The sequence below is a fragment of the Sabethes cyaneus genome, chromosome 1 (genome assembly GCF_943734655.1).
Source record: "Sabethes cyaneus chromosome 1, idSabCyanKW18_F2, whole genome shotgun sequence".
Lineage (NCBI taxonomy): Eukaryota > Metazoa > Arthropoda > Insecta > Diptera > Culicidae > Sabethes > Sabethes cyaneus.
The window spans coordinates 171,894,397-171,920,513 of record NC_071353.1 but is presented as its reverse complement, the minus strand read 5'-3'; the positions used below and the strand labels follow the sequence as shown (position 1 = coordinate 171,920,513).

The window sequence follows — 26,117 nt, the reverse complement described above, 5'->3', positions numbered from 1 at the left end:
TATTATGAGTCAATCGACATCTAAACCATGAAAATCCATCCATAATTGGCAAAGATATTAGCGTTCAAAATCTTTCATATTTTCGTGACGCTCGCACTTATTGATTTTTTGAAATGACACCCTATAATCAGGGATGCCACATATAATTCTGTGTTTTTTGTTGGAAAAATCTGACAATCTGTACGGCGAGGAAAAATATCTGTGCAAAAATCTGTCCAATGCAAAACAATGAGAGTGAAAGAGATAGAGAGTCATTTTGCTGACTATTTCCGTCTCTTTCACTCTCATGTAAAAGCTCAAAAATCTGTTTAATCTGTGTAATTTGGCGAAAATCTGTATTCTATGCATACAGATTCTGTACAGGCGATTTCTTTCAAATATCTGTTAAACACAGAATAATCTGTGCATGTGGCAACCCTGCCTATAATACCAAGCCTTGCTGTAAGACGTAGTCCTACGTCAAAAATATTTTCGTACTCATCGACATACTGCCTTACACGCTTATCAAAGTAGGTTCTTGAGGAATTTGACTTCCACGAACCTTGCAGGACAAAATATGAAGAGTAAAAAAGAATATTTCTCACTGCTTGCTGACTCTACAACGTTGTATCCTATGCGGCCGCTATGATACTCTAGCGATGCGTAAAGCAATGCACAAAATGCGACCCATTCCACCCATCCAGGTGATTCAGGTACAGGTAGTTGCATAGCAGAGTTGCCATTTATTCTCTGGTTAATATTTTTTCAAATTCAAAAACTTGCTTTTGATGACCACGTTTTTGCGGACATTGTCGTTATTTGTTCGGTTCCTTGTCAAAGTTTGCGCCAATCGTCTTTTGCTTTCGATGACCCACACAGCATCAAAACAGAATAAACACGAAATTAATGCCTGCCTTTGCCTGCCTACCGACTATCCTGCCTGCATGTAGCTGCACGCTGCACAGTTATGACGACGAGACAAATTGGCGACGTCGTTAGCTTGCCGGCGCTAGGCTACTTAGGCCAATCGTTTAAACAATGGAATGGCATCTGGCATGCGGCAACCCGGCAACCACTTGTAGGTAGCAGCTAGAGCAGGTATGCGAATTGCGAGGGGATGCTTTTACTTTACTTTTGCTTTCGAGCGTAAACACCGTAAACACTAACCGGCGCGCTGTGCGCCTGTTAGTAGTGATACCCGAGATTTTCAATTATTCGATTACTGATTAATCGGTGGGCATTGCCCGCACTAATCGATTATTTCATTCGTGCTAGTAGTATTTTATTAAAAAATCAAAGGAGTTGTGTACAAGACACGACCGCATAGGTGACGCAGGACTATAGCAATAGTAGCATGTATCTAAACTATGCATGTAATAATACATTTGTAGTGATGTCCGTTAATCTTTCGATTAATTCAACTAATCGAATAACTATAAAAATATTCGAATAATTTTTAATCGTATACTGCCAGCACGAGTAGTTGAATTAATCGAATAGTTCAAAGGAAATAATATGAATGCGAATAATCCCCGAATAATTGCCACTAATCGTTCATAATCGTTCGATTAATCGAATTAATGAAAAAAATATTCGAATATTTCTAATCGAATACCACTAGCACGAATAGTTGAATTAATCGATTAGTGCAGACAACGCTCGCCGATTAATCGGTAATTGAATAATTGAAAATTTTGGACATCACTATACATTTGAAGACTGCGCTGCAAGTTGAGAAATCCAAATTATTGCAGGCCGATATTTTTTTACATCGTTTTCTTCATTTTCATGATTGTAAGCTACTATACAAGTTAACGTTGTTTGCAAAATGTTTTGTACCTTACTGCCTTATACTGAGAGTTGACGGTTGAATAAACATTGGCATCACTAAGGATCCTTCCTGCCTTGTCTCGTCCATCATTTTCGAAAGAAATCAATCTAAATCTAATGCTTGACTACTGAAACTGTGTAAAGAATTGCAAGCAACTAACTGACGCAAAGCAGCAAATGAAACGCTGAAAAACTATTCTCGGATAAGAAAGTTGCTAATTTTCCTCGCTTTGACAATTGCTGACTGAGAGAATCACGTCACAAATATGCCTTCAGTGCCGTTTCCGTGCAAGACAACAATTGCGAAAGGATTGCCGCTCACTTTTCTAGAACGTTTCACTTTCAGAACATCAAATTGGACTAGGTTTAATGTTTAAACGATAAAATCGGTTAAAGACTTAAAGAGTGGTTCTGGCTGGCGTAATTCCCAAGCACAGATATCAAATTGGTATAAGTTTAAACGTCGTAAAGAATCTTCGGCGCTGTTCCCTGTTGGGACGCGGAGTTTCTGTCACTTTTTGCCAAAAAAAAACACGTTCAAACTTTGATAAGGTCTTTTCCAACTAATCAAGATGCGAGGATTTCTAGTTGGACAATGCTTCATTATTTTCAAGTTTTCAATAATGTACACTTATACTACTTACTTATCGAATACTACTAGCACGAATACTGAACTAATCGATCAGTGCTTACAATACAACGCTAATCAGTTAATCGGTACGGTAATCGAATAATTAAAAATTTCGGACATCACTATTTACAATAGTTAGAGTAAATGTTAATTTCAAAAACCATTCCGGCGTAATAAAACAGGTTCTTTAGGAATCGAAATTCCAGTTCATGAACCTTGCAAGATAAAATTTAAAGGTTTTTTTTGAAACATGCGCTACTTGCTTGTTGCAACATTCTCACTGCACGCTGTTTTGGTACTGCAGCGATGCATAAAGTAAGGAGAAAAATCCAGCGTTGCCAGACTTTGCTGAGGAAAACTCCGTAGTTTTATCACCGACCAAACAGGGTTACACGCTTCAAAGCTAATTATAAATTGTGAAGGTTGATCGAATGTTTTATTAACCTTTACGTCCCCGACATCAAAAGTGAAGGTATTTTCAGTAACACTTTTGGTTCTATCTCCACCGATTTTCAATTGATTTCTATGCAACTAGGGTAGGTGCTCCAGTAGTTGTGGTAGCACCAGTAATAATGGAAATTTAAGTAAAATCCATTGCATGACGAATATCGGAACCTATTTTCAATTTTCTTTATGCTACATTGATCAATTTACATTTAGTGTCAAATTCATGTATAGTATACATGCTAATTTATAAAATTTGATACAGAAAATGTTAATTCTTTTTGAAAAGGTCAAAAGGATGTAATTTCTTAACAATTTGGTAACTAACGGTATGATTTTCATAACAATATTTGCCTACTTCTGGGATTTCAAAAAGATGAGTAAAGCACCATGGTGACTATAACGGGCTTTAATGACACAATCCATTCAAAATTTTCACAAAATTATGTTTTTTTTCGTAAAATCTTGCATCCTCCAGTATAGGAGCACCGAAAAGATATTTGTTCCTACAATAGAGTGAAATATCATAGTAAACTTTGAAATTATACCTAACTAAAATTTGACATTTTTAACCAGACCGGTTCGGACCATTTCCGAGGTAGTGCTACGATACGAAGTTTTATTGAATTGAATTGAGTGTTTTTTAATAACTAGTCAAATCCAGCAAGGTGAGTAAAGTTTATCGAAACAGTGTTAGTATCTGGTAAAACTGGGGACTGCTCTCATGCTGAAAAAGGTGCATTAGAAGTTTCTACAAATGTAGAAAGCTCCACTGAGGAGGAAGCACAGCCTTTACCAGTTAATCCGTTGGCAGATTGTACAAATACCAACCGATTGGAAGATTTGTTACAAACTCCCCCGACACCTAAACGAAGCAAACTCCATCGAAAATACAACAGTAAGTTTTCACCAGCGCTAACAGCAGAAGAACGATTGAGCGAGATCCGCCGTTTAGAGAGCGAAAAACGAGAGGCGGTAAAGCTAAAATCAGAAAAGGCTGAACAGAGGGAAATTGTTAAGCAGCGCGCAAAAGCTTTGAAGGTTGAAAAAGCAGCGCAGAGAGAAGCTATTAAAAAGGAAAAAGCTGAAATTCGCGATCGAAAACGTTTAGAAGTAGCTCAAAGGAAGCAGGAACGTGAAACCAAGCGGCAGATGAATGATTTGAAAGCTGAAAAAGAAAAAACTTGAACTTTTACAAGCCTTGAAGCTAACGAATTCGCCTTCAAACCGCTTATTTTAAGTTATGTTTTAATCGAGGTTTTTGCTCTTTCCCATTTAGATGAATAAAACTGTTGATTACGTTAATTGTATTTGTTTATCTCTTATTACATTTTCTCTTTAATTTTAAATATTTTATTATTACTATATGGTAATATAAAAAAAAGCAAGTTTCCCCGCATTCCCAGTAGATTTCATATACAGTCAGTCCACAATTACGGGTCACACAGTTATAGGTCATTTTAGTTTCATCTGCTGACTAATGCGTGAATATTATACTAATTGATTGATAAAATTGTGACTTATAAGTAGCATTAATAATTTGATCAATCATTAGGTGATATTTAAACGGAAATTAGCAGCTACAGCTAAACTGACCCACAATTGTGTGTGACCCATGATTGTGGACTGACTGTATAAAGTACTAAATATGAACAGTTCTTTCCAACCCAAGCAATGATAAGTGCATTTTCGCGGTCACCTATTTGCGCTGGAAATAGACGTTTGTAAGCGATTTACAAATGCCACTGTTATAGGAACAGCTTCCACTATTGTAGGAACATTACCACAACTATAGGGCCGCAGACTGATGTTAGAAAAAAAGAAATTTCGTCAATTTTATCAAATTGAACTATATCATTTCGATATGACATCAAAGCTGACATATTGGCGCACTATATAGTCGAAATATTTTTTTTTAACCGATGAGTTGAACCTTTAGATTGATTTTTAATACTAAGCCGCACCATAACTCCTCCATTACTGGAGCATCTACCCTGGTCTTAAAAGCACCACATTAGATTGGCCTTTAATAAAAAGATATGCTGGTAAATTACGGTTCCATTTTTCCGGAGATATTCCAGATTTTTTTTGACGTCATAAGCAGCAGATGAAATAAAACTAGAAATCTGCTCAATTGACTGCGCAAAAGTTATCCATTTTATTTGTAGTCACTAATAATGACTTTTACACTACCCTGTAGACCGCTGGCTTATGCCCCACACTTCGGAACATCCGTTGTCGGTTCTACCGGAACTCAAAAGTGGTCATTTGGTATTCTCTTCGAAAATATGGCAAATGGAGTATCAAATTACTGAAAAGAAACACTAAGTCTTTTTGAACCTCCTCCTTGTCAATGGCCGCTTCTCCAACCTTTTTCCTGTGGCATGATATAACATGCTCTTTGACGGACGGACTATAGTTACTATATATATAGTTCGGCGGATAGAAAATCGGGAGCCAAATAAACGTCAAAAGCGGAGCCAAAAGCTTTTCAAAATCCAAAATGCAGGAGTAATGTTAAAAAAAAACACTTAATTTTCATAGAACTAGTCATTTTCAACACCCGCCAGTGATTATTTCTCGTAAAAACCTGCACATTTCACCATAATTTCAAATTTAATTTCATAAATCAGGGATGCCAATTCGCCTGGTTTTCTATCCGCCGAACTATATATATAGTAACTATAGGACGGACTCGGTTGGAAATAACTGACGGATACGACATTTTCTTTCTATGTTGTCATCTTTCTATCGTCTTTGTTCAGTTATTTCGTCATTTTTTCCTGTCTTGTTGTCTTTTTACCGCCTTTCGTCGCCCCTTTGCCGCTTTTAAATACCTTTTTGCCGTGTATTTTTTATCGCTGTTTTAGCGTCTTTTAGTCATCTTTTCGTGTTAATTCCGACGTAATATCATCGTCTTTCACCGTATTTCCGACAACTTTTCGTCGTATTTTCACTACCTTTACATTACTTTTTCGTCATCTTTTCAACGCTCTTTCGTTGTCTTGACGCCGGCTGTTCATTGTTTTTTCTTCATATTTTAGTAATTTTTTCATCTCTTTTTCTGAACAGTTTTTAACTACAGGTCGGACTCGATTATCCGGAATACTGAAAAAATTTCACTCCGGATAATCGAGCCCTGTTTATTTATTATTCTATTCGATTATTGAATTGAATCGGCATGATTTTATAATAATTTATTGAACATAGTTCATTTACGAGACCAACTATAAATAATTAAATCTAAATGGACTGAAATAAATGAACTACAAATGGGATTGAATTTAAATTTCTCGTTATCTGTAGTAGATCGTAGTTGGCATTTGTCAAACATGAGAAATGCTCAAAATGTGCATATTGTCTGTCCAATAAATTGGTGTAATTCCCATTTATTACTATACCTATTACTGTCACTGGCTAAAATGTACCAAGGTTGGTAAAACAAGTCTGGAAGGTTTGTTTTCTCATACTTTTCCTAGAATACTTCCGGATAATCGAGCCATTTTTTCCGGATAATCTAATTACGGATAATCGAGTCCCACCTGTACCACATACAAGAAGCAAAGCCAAATAAAATGCAAATAAGACAAAGATTCCAACTACTAGGTTATAAAGATTAACCTTATTCGATTGACAATAGTGAAATTTTATCGCACAACAGAAATCTTATTAGGTACTGTTGGAATGTGCGAAGAAACAGAAGCGAAAATATTTACTTTTTCTTCCGTACTCAAACCAGAAAAATATCAGCATTATCATTAATCTGAATATGCGACGGTCAAAGAGCGAAAGCCTCAGGGAAAAAAGTGAAAAATATCATGCCATCAACGCAAATAAAATAATGGTGAAGAGTCCTATCTGCCGTGGAAATGAAAAATGCATTTGCATCTCAAGCCTCGTTCTCAAGCGTTGTTTGCCCACGTTTTCGATTTAAGAACGTACGAAAATGGTTCCTATCAAACATCCACAATTTTACTGCACCTTCTTCTGGTTAAAAACTGTTTTAACCTAACCTAAAATCTAACACTGAACTTTTGCCAAATGATTTTCATTATGTAGACAGGTCAAGTATTCCATGGCACACCAACAAAATATTTTGGTTGCTATGGTTACCAGCTAACAAAAACTTAACGGCGCACGCATTTCCAAATGTATTGAGGTTATGTTCCGTGTGAAGAATTCAACATGTTTTATACCCCACACAAACATGTGTTTTTAAATGGTAAATTGGCAAACAATACTCACTCGGACAAAAACGGATCCTCCAGCAGATCGGCCGCCGTAGCTCGCTTGTCAACGTCCACCTCAAAGCACCGCTTGATAAAGTTCTTCGCCACCGGCGACAGTTCGGCCGGTATTTCCGGATGCTTCTTGTAAAACCCAACCTTAAACATCGCCGCTTGCGGCGATCCAAGCTCAACAAACGGTGGCTTACCGGTTGCCATCTCCACAATCGTACACCCAAACGACCAAATGTCGGCAGCCGGCCCGTAACCACGCACCCCCTGATCGATAACCTCCGGTGCCATGTACTGCAGCGTTCCGGTAAAAGTTTCCGTTATCGGATTAATCCCCGCCAGACGCTTCGACGTTCCAAAATCGGAGATTTTCACCACTCCACTGTACGTATTGACCAGCACGTTATCACCCTTAATATCCCGGTGGACGATCTTCTGATCGTGCAGGTATTTTAAACCTTCCAAAATTTGCTTCGAATAAAACGCGATTGTGGCTTCGTTGTCCTTCAGTGGGCCCCACTTGGAACGGAGCAGCGCCGAAAGCGAACCCCCCGGCACTTGTTCCATAAAAATCTTAAAGAAGTTATCCTCCGATTTGGAGCCCCAGTACTGGACAATGTTCCGATGGCGCAGCTGCGAATGCAGCTTGATTTCCTCGTGCAGCGGTTGCACCTCATGGCTGAACTTCTCCGGAACCTCTTTAACGGCAATCTTAACCTGCGTATTTAGATCGCGAGCAGCATAAACGGTACCGTAGGTACCGCGACCCAGTACGATCCTTCGGTTCTTATCATCCAGCTCGTACTCGTAGCTAATGTCATCGCTGGTGGTTTCCGTTGAAAGATCGATAAATCCACAGCCCTGATCGGCCGTCATCTGCAGGATCAGATCGTAAAACTGCTGCCGACACTGGACCGACGGGAAGTACATCTGGAAATCGTCCGAATTTTGCTGGACGTACAGATAGGCACAGCGTTCGTCCCGTTTGTACAAACTAACCGATTTGATCTGGCTGGCGAGGAAGTTGAAGTGATGCACTTTTCGGCATTTTTCCTTCTCGTGCTGCTGGCAAATGTTTGTGATGTCAATGGATTTTTGCTCCGCATTCATGTGAATTACCACGAACGATGGCATGAGGATTTTCTGCGTTTCCTGGATCAGAATGGGGAAACGAACGGTCGAGGATGGTTCCGCGTTGGTGGCTTCGAGGAAAAATTCCATCCAGAACTGAAAGATTTGCTGCTCGATTGAGGCCAACGATTCCTCCGATTTGCGCCGGCAGCAGTCGATTAGTGTGATGTTTCCTATGGTTGATTTGAGGTACCATTTGGGAGGTTTCAGCCGGAACATGCATTCCGCGGCTTGAATGGCTTTAGCGTAGTTTTCGGCTAGTACGGAGATTTCGAAGAACGTCGCCACGTTCCAGTAGTCTTTGATGGAGGAGAGAGATCCTTTCTTACCGATGAGGTTGTTTAGCACCATTCCGATGTGCTGCAGTTCTGAGTCGGTGAAATCTTTACCTTCGATAACGAGCAGAGTGGCTAGATTTATACCGGCAAATTCGTTCGGTTGAATTTCGAAACTTTTCCGGTACCAAGTGATGGCATTTTGCAGTGATTCTTTATCGGTTCGGTTGGATTCCACGAAAATATCCTTATAAATTCTACCACACAAGCAGAGCATGTCCGGAAAGTGGTTCTCTTTCTTTTCAAGCGATTTAATGCAAGTCTTTAGGGCAGCATCTCGGTCACCTTCCTTGTTTCTACGGTTCAAAGCAAACGCATACAGGTAGTTCATATTCCCGGTGTTAATATAACTCTGTTTGTTCGGCACCGTCTGCAAATCATCTACAATCTGAACCATCGCATCGTAGTCCTGAACGTCCCTCAACGACAACATATAGGTTTGTACAATTTCCTTCGACAGCACATGAGGATCATCCAGTCTCTTCCGCATATTCCTCAACATCTTCTGCAGCTCCTCGACGTTCCCAGCATACTGATCCCTCAAACTGCGCAAATCCGCCAAAAACTTCTCCCGCAGATGCGCTTTCGACTGAATCTCCACATCTTGGAATATTTTCCTCAAACGACCCAACAACCCAACCTTCGATTCAACATCCTCCAGGTAACCTCCCTTGCCCGGATTCGTCACTACACAACCAGTCCCTTCAACAACCCGATAGGGCACAAACGTGTAATTCCCGCACGATATTTTCATCCTCAGCGTGGCCTCACTTTCAACATCGTTATAAATCACAATATTTTCCTTCATTTCAAAACTCTCCCGCACTCCCAAATGGTAGCTAAGCGTACTCTGCTGCGCTTGCACACTCAGATCCACCACAGCCACGTCCGCATTGTAGAAAACATCCACCGAATTGAGCTCGCCGAAATCCAGCTTCTCAAACTCGAGCAGCTGCATATTGGCACACACCTGAATGCACGCCAGCTTGAGCTCCTCAAAGGCAGCCTTCCGCTGCGCCTGGTGGGTGTCAATTACGCAAGCTATATCCATACGTGGCCTACTGGAACCGGCCTGAGATCCACCGCCTCCGCCTGCAGCCGCAGCAGCAGCAGCGGCTGCAGCGATGGCACTGCTGCTGGCACTTCCCGACAAGGCGTGGCCAGCACCACCACCACCACCACCGTTGCTGAGAATGGCCGTCGTCGACGAGATGTCACTCAGGTTGGACATGCTGTCCGCGAAGGACGTTGCGTTGAGTCCCGGTGACGGGAGGGGTTCTGGAAGAGAAAAAAAACGAGAATTAGATTCTAACATCTCACGATCAGAAAAGAAAATCTTTCAAAACTGCCTTTATCCAGTTTTCGCTAGCCGGTTAACCGGCGAGGCGGTGTTTTACTCAAAAATAGTACCACAATCTAATGGTGGCCAGACGAAAGGTCAGCGCACACACAACACCAGATATTTGATCAGTGAGTAAACAAATTGATATTTCATATGTAAACAAATGGCGTAGAGCATCTGGTAAATGAAACTGAAATTGAAATCTACAGTTTCACTTTCTGTGAAACGACGGACAGGAAAATCAACTGGAAAAACAAGCAAAAACTAAGGAACTGTGGAAAACAAATCACTGCAAGAGCAAAATTACCATGACGACGGAGAAAAAACACGCTTCCGCCACCACCAACCAAAAAATGTTACGTTAGAAACGGTAGGCAAAAACAACAGCCTCCTACTCGAGCTAAAAATTCGAACTCCGCTGGTTTAACAACAAATCTGATTTGAAAGAATCAGTTTATTGGATGCGTTTTTGTTCGGGTTATCCAGCTGGTCGCTTGATAGCGTATAAAACTCACTGCCGGGCCCTTTCGTGTGATCGCCATTGGAGCATCAGGGAAACCTCAAACGCCTAACGAGACTAAAACACATGCTATGCCTATGCCCGCAGCAGCGGAGGCGTTTCGGCCCTGCGCGAACTGCACGAACTGACTCTGAGATCTCTCTGCCAAAGGCCGGAATGTCATACTTTGAATATGCTAATGATGAGAGCAAAAATGATAGATCGAATTTGTACTACATGAGTTGTAAAATGTAGTTTAGTGAAGAAGTGGAGATCTCTTCGGCCCCGCCTAACACCGGTTGTCCTCAACCGCGCACCCGTCATCAATTTTCCAACATAAACTATCACAAACGAACGAATAGAAGGTCAAATCTCGGACCATCAGTGATTACCAACTTATCAGGGCTCGAGCCATGACACAAATTTCATCTTTCATCCCTTTGGCATTCATGCATAGTCCCAAAAATGGTCTACGAAGTAAATTGAGCGTAGCAAGACCTGGGCGTTTACGGTAGTCGACAGAAGCTTTAAACTATAAAGTCACACCCAAAATGTACATCGATTTGAGTGTAAAAAGTGTAAGTTACTGGACAAGTTCCGGAAGTACAACTGGTAGACTCATCATCTGTTTGTCAACTTTAAGACGGTGTACGATTTGGTCAAACGAAATTTAAGCTGTGGCACATGATGTTCCGACAAAATTAATTACGTTGATTCGTGCGACGCTGGATGGGTCAAAATCATGCGTTACACACTTAAAAAAAAGAGCCGAAGTCAGCAACATTTTGCCGAGATTTGGACAGCCGAGCGTTCGGTAAATTTTTTTGTGATGCCAAACGTTAGTAAAGTTCCGTAAACGTCGATTTGCAAAACTGAAATTTTCACCGAACGCTCGGCTGTCCTAATCTCGGCAAATTTTGCTGAGTTTTTTAAGTGTGTAGAATGGCGGTTGAGACCTCAGCCGCTTTCATGACGTTGGATGAACTGAACTAAAGGGATGCAATACGAAGAGCAAACGTGGAAAGGAACGGTACTATCATCACGCACTATCGTCTCGCATGCTTCTTAGTTTTACGGATGACATCAATATCATCGGAATCAACCGTAAAGCAGTAGAAGAGACCTTTACTTTTGCTTGTACACCGGCATGAACGATAACAGCCAGCGATGCATAAACTTTTCAGCTTCCCGAGACCAGATGATCAGTAGCACTAAGTTTCCCCGCAAAGATATCCACAAATCCACCTGAAGATCACCCGACCAAACATTGACCAAATATACGTCTCCTACGGGATGCGGAATTCGGTAGATAATCCGCGAGATACCGCGAACTAATGGAAGAAACAAAACCCTTTTTCTTCATTTGATTGTATCTACTCCCTTTGTCAGTTCCTCTTCTGTTGTCCCCCACCCAGCCACTTGTAAACCTGTCTTCGTCTCGGTAATCCCTATAAATCAACACAAAGCATTTTGTACGTTTTTGAATCTCCCCCTTGTTAATGGCCACCCTATTACCCCTTCTAGAAATCCATCCACTTGTACAACTAGTATCATTCCAAATGCACCACTTAACCCATTTGAACTTTTCTTCCCACTTGAAGGAGATTGCCTCTATCTGTTATCAACCCCCCTGCGATGTTTTTTATGTCACATAACTAATTTTGCATCGGTTTGCTCTATGAAAATCTCTCCAGAGATGCTGTGCACAGAGATCATGAAAAGCTAGAACAACTATTCCGGGCTAACAAGCCGCGCAAGTTCTATGAACCAATCTCCTTTTTTTCTTGTTTTTCGGGTTATCGGGTTATAATAGCGTATAAAACCCTGCGCTGGGCCCTTTTGTGAGGTCAACAAAGTGTCAGGGAGACCTCGAACATTAGTTCTACCTGACGAGACAGACAATGTCGCCCACTAAAACACAGGTAGAGCCCCAAGCATAGCCGACAAGCCTTTGCCCACAGGCGGAGGCGTTCCGGCCCTGCGCGGACTCCACGAACTGACCCTGAGATCTCTTTGCCAAAGGCCGGAATGTCATATTTTAAATAAAATGATGATGATGATGATGATGAGAAGAAAAATGATAGATCGAATTTGTAAATGTGCTTTACCATGGCCTTTTTCATCTTGCATCTCCCAGCATTTGAACACTGTCCCAAGACAGGTATACAAAGTAAATTGAGCGCAGCACGACCTGGACGTTCGCAGTAGCCGACAGAAGCTTTAAAATATAGAGTCGCACCCGCCTCCCAACCCTCGAGTCCAAAGAGCTAGCGCGGAGTATCTATAACGGATCTCCGTCACCAAACCTCAAAAACCGACCACTAGAAATATTATTATTGTGAATTAAATGTAAAATAGTATAAGAATTGACTTCATTTTCCCATCTGCTACCTTAGCACCTCTATTATCACCCGTAATAATTGCAGAATGCTCCTTCGGCTTCCAAACCAGGTCTGATATCCCACTTACATCTCCTTATTAACCCTAAGCCACCGGCCGACCCAATCAATCCGACATTTTTTCGGAGATATTTGCGATAGCTGTGATAAATAGGAATGTGAACCAGAAACATTCATTTATTAATTATCGGAGATCTCCGTACTAGCTTTATTCTTAAACGAAATAAAAGCGGTTTCTGAACAACATTTGGTAATTTTTTACCCCGAGTCCCACTTAAAATCACAAGAGTATTTTAATATATACCCACATTCGGAAGTAAACTTGACCGCTGTTCATTTGCTGATTAAGTAAAAAGCCTTATACCACGTCAAGGTTCAGTTTAATCGTGGGACCCCACTCTAAGCAACCGTGCAAACTGTTAAAAAAATTGCAACAACTTTATGTACGGGAGTACATTATCTTGATTTCTTGCAAAAAGGTAATTTTTTTCTTCATATCCGATTTCACTTTTTTAGGATGATTCCGAATGGCGAGTAATGGCACGAGTCTAAATCTGGCCCTGGGTAAGTTTGGGACGATAGTTTGATCTCAGCAGAGAAAGTGTACATACACTTTCGGAGGCATTTCTTTAGGTTTACCTGCCATGAATTCCCGATCAGGAGGGCATAACAAATTTATAACTGATCCTGTTATTTTTCGACCGATTTTTTGCTAACAACGGCTGTTATAATTTAGCTACTGCAAGTGGTTAAAATAACTCAAATTCTAACAAAACTGCTTAGCCATGATAGCAAAAATATAACAAAGTTTGTTATGTTTTGAACAAAATTATATCAAACTTTGTTACCATATTTCTAACAAATTGTGTTATAATTTTGATAAATCAAAAACTTCTTTACCTCTGTCTGCTATATCGACATTTTCCCGACCTATTGTCAAAAATAGTGTACAACTATTTATCGGAACATTTACAAATAGCAACAGAAAAAGATTTTAACACATATTTTCAATTTCAAAAATCGCACCTTTTCAGTCGGAATTGAACTCACGACAAACCGCACACGATGCTATCGTCTTAACCACTGTACCAGAACTACTCTTGAATGTGGGTAGTTTGAATGCTCATATGATTTGACCGATAGCTTATTCTGTCAGTTGTCAGTTTTTGCTGTTCGAGCTGTCTATAAATAGATCTCTTTTGGTACGAGACCGTGAGCAAGAAAAAGAAATCGAATCCGTTTTATCGGTGTTCTGACAGTGTTGCTCGAAGTGCTTTCAAATATACCAGGAAATAAATTGAAGTGAACCTGGCCATTCATACTTTTTTTTTAAATGAGTTTTATATTTCAGGTTTTGATTCTATAAATGTTATTGCTGATTTTGGTAGTAACCAACCACAGTAAAGATTAAAAACAATTATGAACCTAATTATTTTAGTGATGCGCGGTAGAAAATATTTCTCAATTATACGAGGTTAAATTTTGTAAACAAGACGTAAACCGAGAAAAAAACGAAAACATTTTATTTTATCGTTAATTATTCTTTTCATAATGTGTTTGCTCGATTACGTTTTGTTCCAAGCATCTACCAACAAAATAAAAGTTTGAGAGATTTTCTTTTTAATCCTAATTCGTTGTTCGTTTTAATTCGTTGTTAGAACCTAATAAAGTGCAGAAAATACATAAAAGATGGCTTAAAAGGAGCGGCATTTTGCATCGAGTATATTTCTAACTGCAATAGATTATGTTTTCATTTTATACACTTGCTGTTGTCGGATGCTTAAAAAAATTGTTATCCAAACAAACAAAAAAAGTCTAGAATTGACGACAAAATTTTCTTAATGCAAAATTGATAGATATAAGAATTCGCTACATGTAATCGTTATTTCGTTCTGATGCACTGAAACTGAACACTGAAAACTGAACAACTGAACAGGACTTAGATTGCAATTTGCAATTGCATTTGAAATTAGACACGAAATTTCACTTTAAATTTCATTTGAAATTGCATGTCAAATGGACATGGTATTGGATTTGATATTGGACCAAAATTTAAACTTGAAATTGGACATTAAATTCGAATTAAATTTAGAATTCAAATTGAATTCAAAATAAACATGAAATTTGACTTGAAATAGTACTTGAAATTTTACTTGAAGTTAGGCTGGTATTGCATGTAAAATTTGGCTTGAAATCAGATTTGAAATTACACATAAAATTTGCGTTAAATTTTATAGAAAAGGTATGGCACGTTCCCCATTGTGTGTCCCGGGCACACCAGTGATGATATGTAACATTTTTAGTAGTGGCCAAAGCCCTAATTCTCCTATATAACTCAATGAGTTATAACTATCAGAATCTGTTACAAACTTGGAACTTTTGTTTTCACTTCCTGATCAGTTTATTTCCGATTTGTAACACAATGTGTTATAAATATCAGAATATGTTATAAATTTGATGTTATCTTGTTATGCCCTACTGATCGGGTTGCCAAGACTATCATGAATGAGGTGCTCCGCGTTCCACTCGAGTACATTGCTTGCCAAATCATGTTTTTTTTCTGGCATGTATGTAATATTGACCTCTTCCGCTTTCTAACCTCCTCAGAGAAGTCGAACTTATTACGGGCAGTGAACAACTGGATCCTTGAAAGCTGCCGGAAGTCTGCTTTTACCTAGGTCTCGTCAACATCTGTCTCCGCCGTATTCTGCCATTCAAAGTGATTCTGTGCCTTTTCGACTTGTGCACATACACTCTGCAAATTTTTTTCTCAGTAGAATGCAGGGCCGACCGCTGCCATGGTCAAAAGCTCTCAGATTGTGATGCAAGGAATGCAGGCCTGTGAAATCGAGTATTGATGTAAAATATTTGTATCAGTGTCCACTAATGCTAATACTTGCTGTACATTCAATCACCCGGGGGTCCCCCATATGGGCGGAGAATGGGAGCGGATGGTGCGAGCTGTTAAAACGCCGATGATGACGATTTTTGAGATACCATCGAAACCTGCCGATGAGAGCGAGTGCATCGAGGCGAAAGCAACAATTAATGGCAGGCCGTTGTCATACAGTTCCTTGGAAGTGGTTACCCAGTGCCTTAAATAACTTGTTTGAAGTTCTCCTGGAGTCCTAGGTACAGGAAATTAGCTCAGCTCAGTTTAGATGACGATGACTAAAGGAGTATCCTAATGATTTCTCGGTAGCCTAAGTGGTTCGAGATTGTAAAAGATATTAAGAAAGAAATTTGGTGTAAGCGGTGGATGTAAGGAATCAATGGACAGTGGGGAGGCAGAGAAAATGGTTACCGGTACAGATGGTGGGTATGTACGAAGGCTGATGGGTAACGAAATTCTAGCATATTTATTTATTTATTTAATCATTTATTTTTCTGTTAAATTCATCTGACAGTGTCTACATGAATACAAATTGCTAATTAAAAATTTCTGTTACGTAGTCTTTGTATAAACTTATGCGATGGTTGTCCGAAATCGAATAGCTCTTCCACTGTCGAAAATATTCTAATGCAAACAGTTACAGGCTCGTTACAACCGAAAGCAGTGCGATGAAATGGGTGCTTGCAGTAATCCGGTCGATCTTAGATTACGCTGTGAAGCGCGAAAATCCATGAGTAACAAAAGCTGGGGAGAGTCGATTTCACCATTTATGACTTTTGCCACAAACACTGCCTGCTGGATTCTACGTCGGTCTTCAAGTGAACCTAGCTCAAGAAGACGGCAACGATCCAAGTATGGCGGGAGCTCCTCTGGATTACGCCACGGTAGATGTCGCAAAGCCATCCGGATAAATTTTCTCTGCACTCTCTCGACACATAAGTTCCACGATACTTGCTGAGGATTCCAAACTAAGCAACAGTTCTCAAGCAGCGGTCGAACTAGAGCGCGGTATAGCGATTTGAAGCAGTGGGGATCCTTGAAGTCCCGACCAATTTTTGCAATAAATCCAAGCTGACGCATTGCTTTCGAGATAATTGATTCGCGGTGTAAGTTAAATGTGAGCTTAGTGTCCAGCAAAATTCCAAGGTCAGTAACATGGTTGACTCTGCGCAATTCAGTTCCATCCATCCGATAATTAAAAAGAATCGGAGTTTTTAAGCGGTAAAAGCTCATCACCTCGCATTTCGCAACACTTATTGTAAGCCAGTTTTGTTTACACCATATAACAAATACGTCGAGCAAAGCTTGAAGGCGGCGACAATCTTCCATTTTTTCAACAGCCAAAAACAATTTCAAATCATCTGCATATACAAGTCTGCAACCAGCACCCAATAGGAACGTAACATCGTCCAAAACTAGTGAGAAAAGCAGCGGGCCCATATTGCTACCTTGCGGAACTCCAGACATGTTCGAAAACTGCGAAGAAATACAGGATTCAAGCTTCACACGCAGCACTCTTCCACGCAAGTATGAGCTTAAACAAATGATGTTTGCCAAAAGTTTTTAGGTTTTCTGCGGAGACCGGTTTGCACACGCAACACATACGATTTGTACTAAATTTGAACAAAACTGCAGCGCTTAAACTTTCGCTGAGTCAGCAATGTTCTCGATCGACGATGTGCGCGTTGAACTCGGTTGCGCTCCCGTTTTAATTGCCGTAGGTACGGGGTGCCCCAACCTGGTGTGGCGGGACGTCTTACAAAAGGCAGATTTGAAGTCAACCATTGCGAAATTGTAGCACAAAACTGCGAAGCCATTTCATCCACATCATCATACTGAAGTAAAGTACTCCAGTCAATGCAAAGTAAATACTGTGTTAGAGCATGAAAATCAATCTATAGAGCTATAGAGCTATCTATAGCTATAGAGGTGTCAATCAGTTGTTCGCGTTCGACTGTACCGCATGCTGCCTTGAAATCCACGAAACAATAATGCGTGGGTGGGTTCGTTGTTCGTTGTTTTATCGGAATTTCTGCAGGATTTGACAGAGTAAAAATTTCGTATGTAGTAGAGCGGGCCCCCTGCGGTCCTGTCTAGTCTCCTCTTTCTAAATCCTGAATAATGAAGTGCCATTACTGGTGGTTCCTTACCATTTTTGTAGAGTTCTGCCGGAGTTCCAGGTTTTTATGGTTCTTCTATATATTTCAAATTTCCATTTTGCCGATTATCGGATATACCGAATTTAGGATCTGTCTCCATGTACGGTATCTGCTGTAGAGTCGTCCATCTCTGTCGGGTTCTTTGTTGAATTATTTTTGCTGATCGCTCATCGTGGCCAGCACAAGCCTACGGTGTTTGTATCGTTTTACAATATCCGCATCTTTATACACCATTTGATACAACTCGTGTTTCATGCACCAGTGCGACACTCTTCAATTGCCGTCAAGAATTGACCGCATGGTCTTACGCTCAAAAATGGTCGCTCTTTTAGCATCCACGAACGACGATCAGATCATGATCGAGTACCACCGAAAAATTAGCATCTTATATAACGCGAGATTTGTGCAGAATTACAGGCTACGGGACGTTAGGTGACTGCGTAATCCGCAGAAGGCCCTATTGGCAGTATCTATCCGCCTTTTTAGTTCACGGCTCACATCGTTGTCATATAACACAAACGCACAAAGATAGACAAATTCCGCAACCACTTTAAAAATATCTTTATCTAACACCACCGCAGTTCCAATTCCAACACGCGAAGGACTACCACGCTCTCTATCAGTTGGTCACTATAAACTCTCTAACCCATTATGGCCCGGCGTACATTGAAATCACGTATTAAATTTCATACGGTCAAGCTAGAAGCCGTCGAAAGAACGGGTGTACTGCTCAGGCACTTACGGATAGCAGTTTAACTCTTCATTCTTATCCCTAAAAGCAACACTAAGCCAGTGGGGTGGATCGTACACACATCAGCTACTTCCCACGGCGTCTTCAGAGATGGAATGGCAGAAAAGGAAAAAAAAAGATGTGGCTGATTTTGCAACGTTGGTTCGATGTCTTTTTGCTGTTATTGTTGTTGTTTTTGGTGATTCGCGCTCGAGCGTGAACAACCCTATATTTAAGTATAATCTGCATAACAGCTCGTTTCGTTTAACTGAATCGTACGCCGCCTTAAAGTCAGTCTAATAGAAATGATGAGTCTGCAAGTTGAATTCCCGAAATTTAACGAGGATTTGTCGCTATATGTTGGTTCGTCGCGAAGCGTCCCTTTTGAAGGCTGCAGTGGTATTCGCAAACAAAAGTTTCCTGCAACGGCATCACTTTACGAAGCAGCATGCGGGAGAGGATTTTGTTTAAGGTTAAGGGTAGAAATGCCTCAATAATTGCTGAATTAGAGTCGATGAGCCTTTTTATAAATAGGATATATATGACCTTCCAACCAATCAATAGATAGTTCCTATGCAATCCATACCTTCAATATAAACTGAGAAAGCACGTTCGCTCCCGACGGTCAGACGTTTGGCACGATTCGGTTTTTGATTCTGATTCGAATAAGTTGGACAACCGGGCGAGAATATTGCTTACTACGAGACGGTGAATCGGGTCCCTTATGGATCGCGTGTCTGTGACATCCGAAAAGTGCTGTGCATCAATCAGAGCGTGATCGATCTGAGAGCAGGCCTCTCCATTAGGGTGTTTCCAGATGAACACTTTAGAGACAAAAAACAATTTTTGGCTTGTTTATGAAAACATTATGCGAATGCTGTCGATCAAAACTCATGCTCATGCTGAGTCAGGTTGATAAAGGATTGCGCCATAAGATATTTATGGCAGCAACCGAGGTTTGGAGGTTCATTCCTTTGATGACGCTGAAAAGGTCGTTTACGTACTGTCAATAACGATCTGATAAGTACTTTTCTTCTAATTTTCTCTTGATATTGATTTAACAAAAATATCGACCGTGCGACGATGGCAAAGAATTGCCCATGGGCATCCCTCATGTTTGTTCATAGAAATTATCACAGAACGTGGTTTTTCTCCATAAACAACCATGTCAGGCTTGGCTTTCATATTGTTTTAGTACATGTTCTAGACGTCTTATGGACCGTTTCGCAGAAACCCTGGAAAATCCCTGTCTAACATCGTCCGGCTCATGCAAATTTTTCGAACAGGTTAAATTCAACACGTTCATCGTATATCTGTACTCCAAAAAAGACATTGAGGAATCTGGAACCCGAAGACGGCACGCTCCTCAAAGGAGTCTTAGCGTTCTAAAATAGTTTTTGACAAAAAAAAACTATTCAAATGTTGGTTGTTAGATTAAGGTTTAATTTTAGACAGTGCTTTTCGAAGCACAAAAACTAGTAGCTTGTGAAATGAGTATAAAGAAAATCGATGGATTATGACTTTTATTTGATGTCTATCGGGTTTAGATTATCAAAATTTCCAAACCAATTCCATCATTTACTCGCTTCGTTCCCAAACCCTATAACCACCAACCCACGTTGAGGTAACCGTCGTTATCTTTTCTCGCTTATTAATCACTGACTAGTAAGCCGAACACATGTTTCGGCTCAAAAATCGAAGGTGCGGCACCGAATTGTCTAACAATAGTTCAAAAATTCCTTAAGTCGAGTCACCTCATTCGAGTTGAATATCAAAAAAATCGTGTTATCTCTTCACGTCAACTCATTTATCAGTCAACTAATCGACCAACCGACAAACTTACTTTTGTACAGCTGATTGGAATACATCCCGAAAGCGTAGTTATTGCAAAATCCAGTACTCTCTGCCCGGAATCGGAACAGTCCACGTTCGGTTCGGTTCTACCAGGAACGCTAAAAGAGCCGCTGTAACCACTAGTAGTATCTTTAATCTGTCTTATTCCGAACAACGTCCCAAACGCGATGCGTTGAATAACGACCAAAACAGATCTATTTCCGGACGATGATCACATCGCTCAACTACGCTCCGCTCAAATAAAAGACGTATTGAATCTTTTTTTCCTGCTGCTGCTGCTGCTTCCTCCACTCAGGTAGGTAGGTAATTGGTTATTTTACGTGAACCAGTGGACACTTTTTGTGATTTATGTATTTACATCACTTTTTCAGTGATGATTGATTCGATCAAATTCGAGCATTTCACATTTTCATCGCCGTTTGTGCACTCGTCACCGAAAAACGAAAATGATGACTAACAGCTTTTTGATAGCTTCAACGAAAAACCGAAAACCTTTTGACGTGGTTGACCGAAGGCAAAGTAGCACTGAACTGGCCAACTGTCTGGACTTGAACTTGAACTCCAACGGGGAGCCGCACTGGAGTTTTTTGATGAGCGCGCGCGAGCCAAAATCACAACCGTCCCGAGGTACCGTGGGTGAAAGACTGTATGGTGGTACCGTTCGTTCGCTGCATGGCGCGGCCGCGCGCGAGCGGCCAACAAGCGAGTGATGCGAGTAAGCTTGAGTGAGCGTACTGTACTGAGTTTGAGTTTGTTAGTGTTGTCTGTATCGGTGGTTTGTCGGGCTGGTCGGTGATCCAGAACCCGAGTGTACACGTGCTTGCTTGTTGTTATACGAGGCGAGGTGAGAAAGCGCGAGAGAAAGAAAGATTCATTGGAGATTTTGACGAATCGCGCCGTTTAACGCTGCACGGATTGGGGGGCGGCATCGTTTCGATTTCAATAAAGGGGAAACTACCTACGGATGTAAACAAAGTGTTTAGATTTACGAACGCGAATGGTGTACGATTACGTGAAATATGTTGGGGCATAAATAAAGCTCGGAGAGGAATTTGAACTTAAAGCAATATAGTCTGCAAAATTTAATACAGTTTGATTTAAAACTGTTTGATAACTTGCTTGGTAGCAGTAACATTACAAGAACAGCCATGGCATATTTTTTCATATCGCTCCCAGCCGCGCTTAGAATAGATATTAATTCATTTCATTGATACAGCCAATATTACGTAGCATACATAGTAATTCAATGGGTTTAAATCCGAGGATGTTGCAAGGCATTTTTTGGAAGCAAACATCAAAAACATCTGTTGACTGAATCATACGCTGCTTTAAAGTCTATAAACATTTGCCTACAAGTTGAATTCTTAAAACTTGAGTTCTTTATTGGCCTTCATACCCTCCGGGGATAGTTTTGGTTACTCTTTCGTTGGGTATTCTGGTCACGTGCCCAGTCCACCGTAGCTTGCCATATTATACTACTGTCACCACATCAGCATTTCTATATACTTGCTTCGACCAGTGTTGCAAGCCTGCACTCATGTGGTCTAATTTTCCCGTTCTAACGAACACTCTTCCAGGAGCATACCTGTTGGGCTCCCTCTCTTATTTTCCCATGCATGGTGACGAGTTGTGAGTGTTTAAAGCTGTCCAGCAATTGATTGATACCGCATAGCTCGCAATCATTTTTATTTTTAAAATTTTGTAAGCTATGATAAGATTTTGTTATTTAGATTTTAAAATTTCAATTAACAGAATCTATACACATTCTGCCCTTCTTCGCATTTCTTAATGTATCTTTCAATATAAAGGACCAATCAGAAAATTTAAAACTTACCGGTTTGGAAAGCTCGCCTTTCGATTGCAATTAATTTCATTCGAATCGAAAAAAGTTTCGTTTTTACTTCGATATAACGATTTTCGTTGTTGAGGGATTTGACTGCTTTGTCCAACGATATCTATACCTATAAAGAAGGTTTTCTGTCTGTCTGTCTGTCCGTATGTTCCTTATAGAATCGAAAACTACTGAACCAATCGGCATGAAAATATGCATGTAGAGGTTTTTTGGGGCCAGGAAAGGTTTTAGTGATGGTTAGAAACCCCTCCCACCACTAAGAGGGGGGGGGGCTCCCATACAAATGAAACACAAATTTCTGCATAACTCGACAACTAATCAAGCAAATAGAACAAAATTTGGCATGTGGGTGTTTCCGGTGACAAGAATTTATTCTATGGTAAATTGAGACCCCTCTCCTCTTTATAAGGGGAATTATAACTCCTCTCCTCTTTAAAAGGGGGGGGGGGGGCTTCCATACAAATTTCCTCATAACTCGAGAACTAATCAAGCAAATGGAACCAAATTTGGCATGTCAAGGTTTTCGAGGGCAAGAATATTTTCTATAGTAAATTAGGACCCCTCCCCACTTTAAGAGGGGGGGCTCCTGTACAAATGAAATACAAATTTCCTCATAACTCGAGAGCTAATCAAGCAAATGAAACCAAATTTGGCATGTGAAAGTTTTCGAGGGCAAGAATATTTTCTATGGTGAATTAGGACCCCTCCCAACTTTAAGAGGGGGGGCTCCCATACAAACGAACTATAAATTTCCTCATAACTCGAGAACTAATCAAGCAAATGGAACAAAATTTGGCACGTGGGTGTTTTTGGAGACAAAATTTTTTTATGTGATGAATTGGGACCCCTCCCCACTTTAGGAAGGGGGGCTCCTATACAAATGAAATGCAAATTTCCTCATAACTCGAGAATTAATCAAGCAAATGGAACCAAATTTGGCACGTGAAAGTTTTCTAGGGCATGAATATTTTCTATGGTGAATTAGAACCCCTCCCCACTTTAAGAGGGGGGCTCCTATACAAACGAAATACAAATTTCCTCATAACTCGAGAACTAATCAAGCAAATGGAACCAAATTTGACACGTGGGTGTTTCTGGAGACAAAAATTTTTTCTATGATGAACTGGGACCCCTCCTCACTTTAGGAGGGGGGCTCCTATACAAATGAAATTCAAATTTCCTCATAACTCGAGAACTAATCAAGCAAATAGAACCAAATTTGGCATGTGGAGGTTTCTGGAGGCAAAAATATTTTCTATGGTGCATTAGGACCCCTCCAAACTTTAAGAGGGGGTGCTTCTACAGAAATAAAATACAAATTTCCTCATAATTCGAGAACTAATCAAGCAAATGGAACCATATTTGGCATGTGGGTGTTTTTGGAGGCAACCATTTTTTCTATGATGAATTAGGACCCCTTACCTTTTTAAGAGGGGGGCTCTCATACAAACGAAATACAAATTTCCTCATAACTCTAGAACTAATCAAGCAAATGGAACCAAATTTATCATGTGGGTGTTTTTGTAGGCAAGAATATTTTCTATGGTATATTTTCTATGGATTTCCCCACTTTAAGAGGGTGGGCTTCCATACAAATGAAATGCAAATTTCCTCTTATCTCGAGAACTAATCAATCAAATGGAACCAAATTTTGCATGTGGGAGTTTTAGGTGGCAGAATTTTTTTCTATGGTGAATTACGACCCCTTCCCCTTTTAAGAGGGGAGCTCCCATACAAATGAAATTCAAATTTCCTTATAACTTGAGAACTAATCAAGCAAATGGAACCAAAATTGGCATGTGGGAGATTTTGGAGTCTTGAATTCATTTTACGATAGTTAGAGACCTCTCACCCCTGTGGTAGGGGGATATGGACTCTCATACAAATAAAACAGAAATTGTTGTGAAACTCAAAAACTAATCGAACTCGAGAAATTCGACTCTTCCATAAAACATTAGTCAATACAAGACCACAAAAACTATCTATAGTAACACTAGATCATTCAGGACGAGACGGTCGCGAGTGTTGCCGGTGACCCGCCGTCGGAAGCGCCGCCCACTGGGGGGCTTGCTTAACTCGAGATTGTGACAAAGATCATCCGAGATTCATGATTTATGTACAACACAGGTTAATTTGTGGCAATACGAAGTTTGTTGGGTCAGCTAGTCTATTTATATAAGAGGCTTATGTCTGTACCGAAAATCAAGTTTCTGAAAGGACGTCATAAGAGGCTTATCGGTAACTAAAAACAGTTCCCTGACAGGACGTCATGCTTTCGTAGCAATAGGTTGTATTCTCAGTCACCTCTCTGGTCGACTGCTGGACTGCTCGATTGCTCAACTGGTTGACTAGACTGCTCGACTGGGCTGGTCGATTAGACTGCACGATTTGATTGCTCGACTGTACTGCTGAACTGAACTGCTCGACTGAACTATTCGATTCGACTGCTTGACTCAACTGCTTGATTGGACAGATCGACTTGACTGCTTGACTGAACAGCTCGAGTGGACTACTCGACTTAACTACTTGATTCGACTGCTTGACACATTTGCTTGACTTACTACTCGACCCGACTGCTCGACTTAACTGCACGATTGAACTGCTCGACTGGACTGTTCGATTCTACTGCTCGACTGGCCTGCTTGACTGAACAGCGTGATTGATCTGCTCGACTAAACTGCATGACTCAACAGTTCGATTCAACTGCCTCATTCCACTGGTCGACTGGACTACTGAACTCAAATGCTTGACTCGACTGCTCGAATAAACTGCTTGACTCAACTACTAGATTGGACTATTCGAATCGGCTGCTCGACTAAACTACTCGATTTGATTGCTCGATTCAACTGTCAGCTTGATTCAACAGCTCGGCTAGACTGCTCGACTTAGCCACTCAACCCTACTGCTCGACTCAACTGCTTGACTCAACTGTTTGATCCGACAGCTCGACTTAACTGCTCGATTCAACTGCTCGACTGGACTACCCGACTGGACTGCTCGACTCAACTGTTCGACTTAACTGTTAGAATGAACCGCTTAATCCGAATGCTCGACTCAACTGCTCGACTAGACTACTCGACTCGACTGCTCGACTCAGCTGCTAAATTGGACTACTCGACTCAACTGCTCGAATAAACTGTTCGACTGGACTACTCGACTCAACTGCTCGGCTGGACTTAGCTGGAGCTCGAGCAACTGGACTACTCGACTCAACTACTCGAATGAACTGCTGCTTAAGCGTATGACCCGACTGCTTGATTCGATTGCTCGACTAGACTACTCGACTTAACTGCTCGACTAGACTGATCGATTCAACTGCTCAACTTGACTGCTGGACTCGACTGCTCGACCCAACTATTTGACTCGATTGCTTAATTCGACTGCTCGACTCGCCTGCTCAACTCAATTTTTTGTCGCGATATCATATGGTCGGTGTTAAATCAGACCGGACTAAGTCGCAAAATTTTAAAAAATGAGTTAATGATAGCAAACGATCAAGAATTTTCTAGGCAACATTTTACTCTAATCAGATTACATAAATGTTGCAAACAGCCAGAGTTGATTTGATTTCGTACGCAGCAAACTTTGAATGCGTTTATCTCGAAGTCGGTTGCGGCAGACAATAAACGGTCCAGAGTCACTCACGCAAAAGAGCCATATTGCCCGCCTATAGAATCAGCACAGTGGAGATAATGCTTTTATTCAGTTAGATAAAATCCAATATTACCATAAAACTATTTGTTTCAGTTTCCAGCTGACTCTTATGTGCAACATCTGAGAGCTATATTATACAATATAAGA

General features: G+C 40.7%; 1 protein-coding gene across 4 annotated transcripts in view; it reads right to left on the bottom strand.

Moving 5' to 3' along the window:
• Window positions 1-26,117, bottom strand: part of LOC128732874 (mitogen-activated protein kinase kinase kinase 15) — a 71,412-nt gene that overhangs the window by 25,099 nt on the left and 20,196 nt on the right. For 3 of the 4 annotated variants that reach the window (XM_053826295.1, XM_053826296.1, XM_053826298.1), the window contains one exon: window positions 7,130-9,866. In XM_053826295.1, the coding sequence (XP_053682270.1) occupies window positions 7,130-9,866 (2,737 nt within the window). Of the gene's footprint in view, window positions 1-7,129; window positions 9,867-20,453; window positions 20,499-26,117 lie in introns of those variants that run through there. The other variant, XM_053826297.1, reaches the window with a different exon arrangement.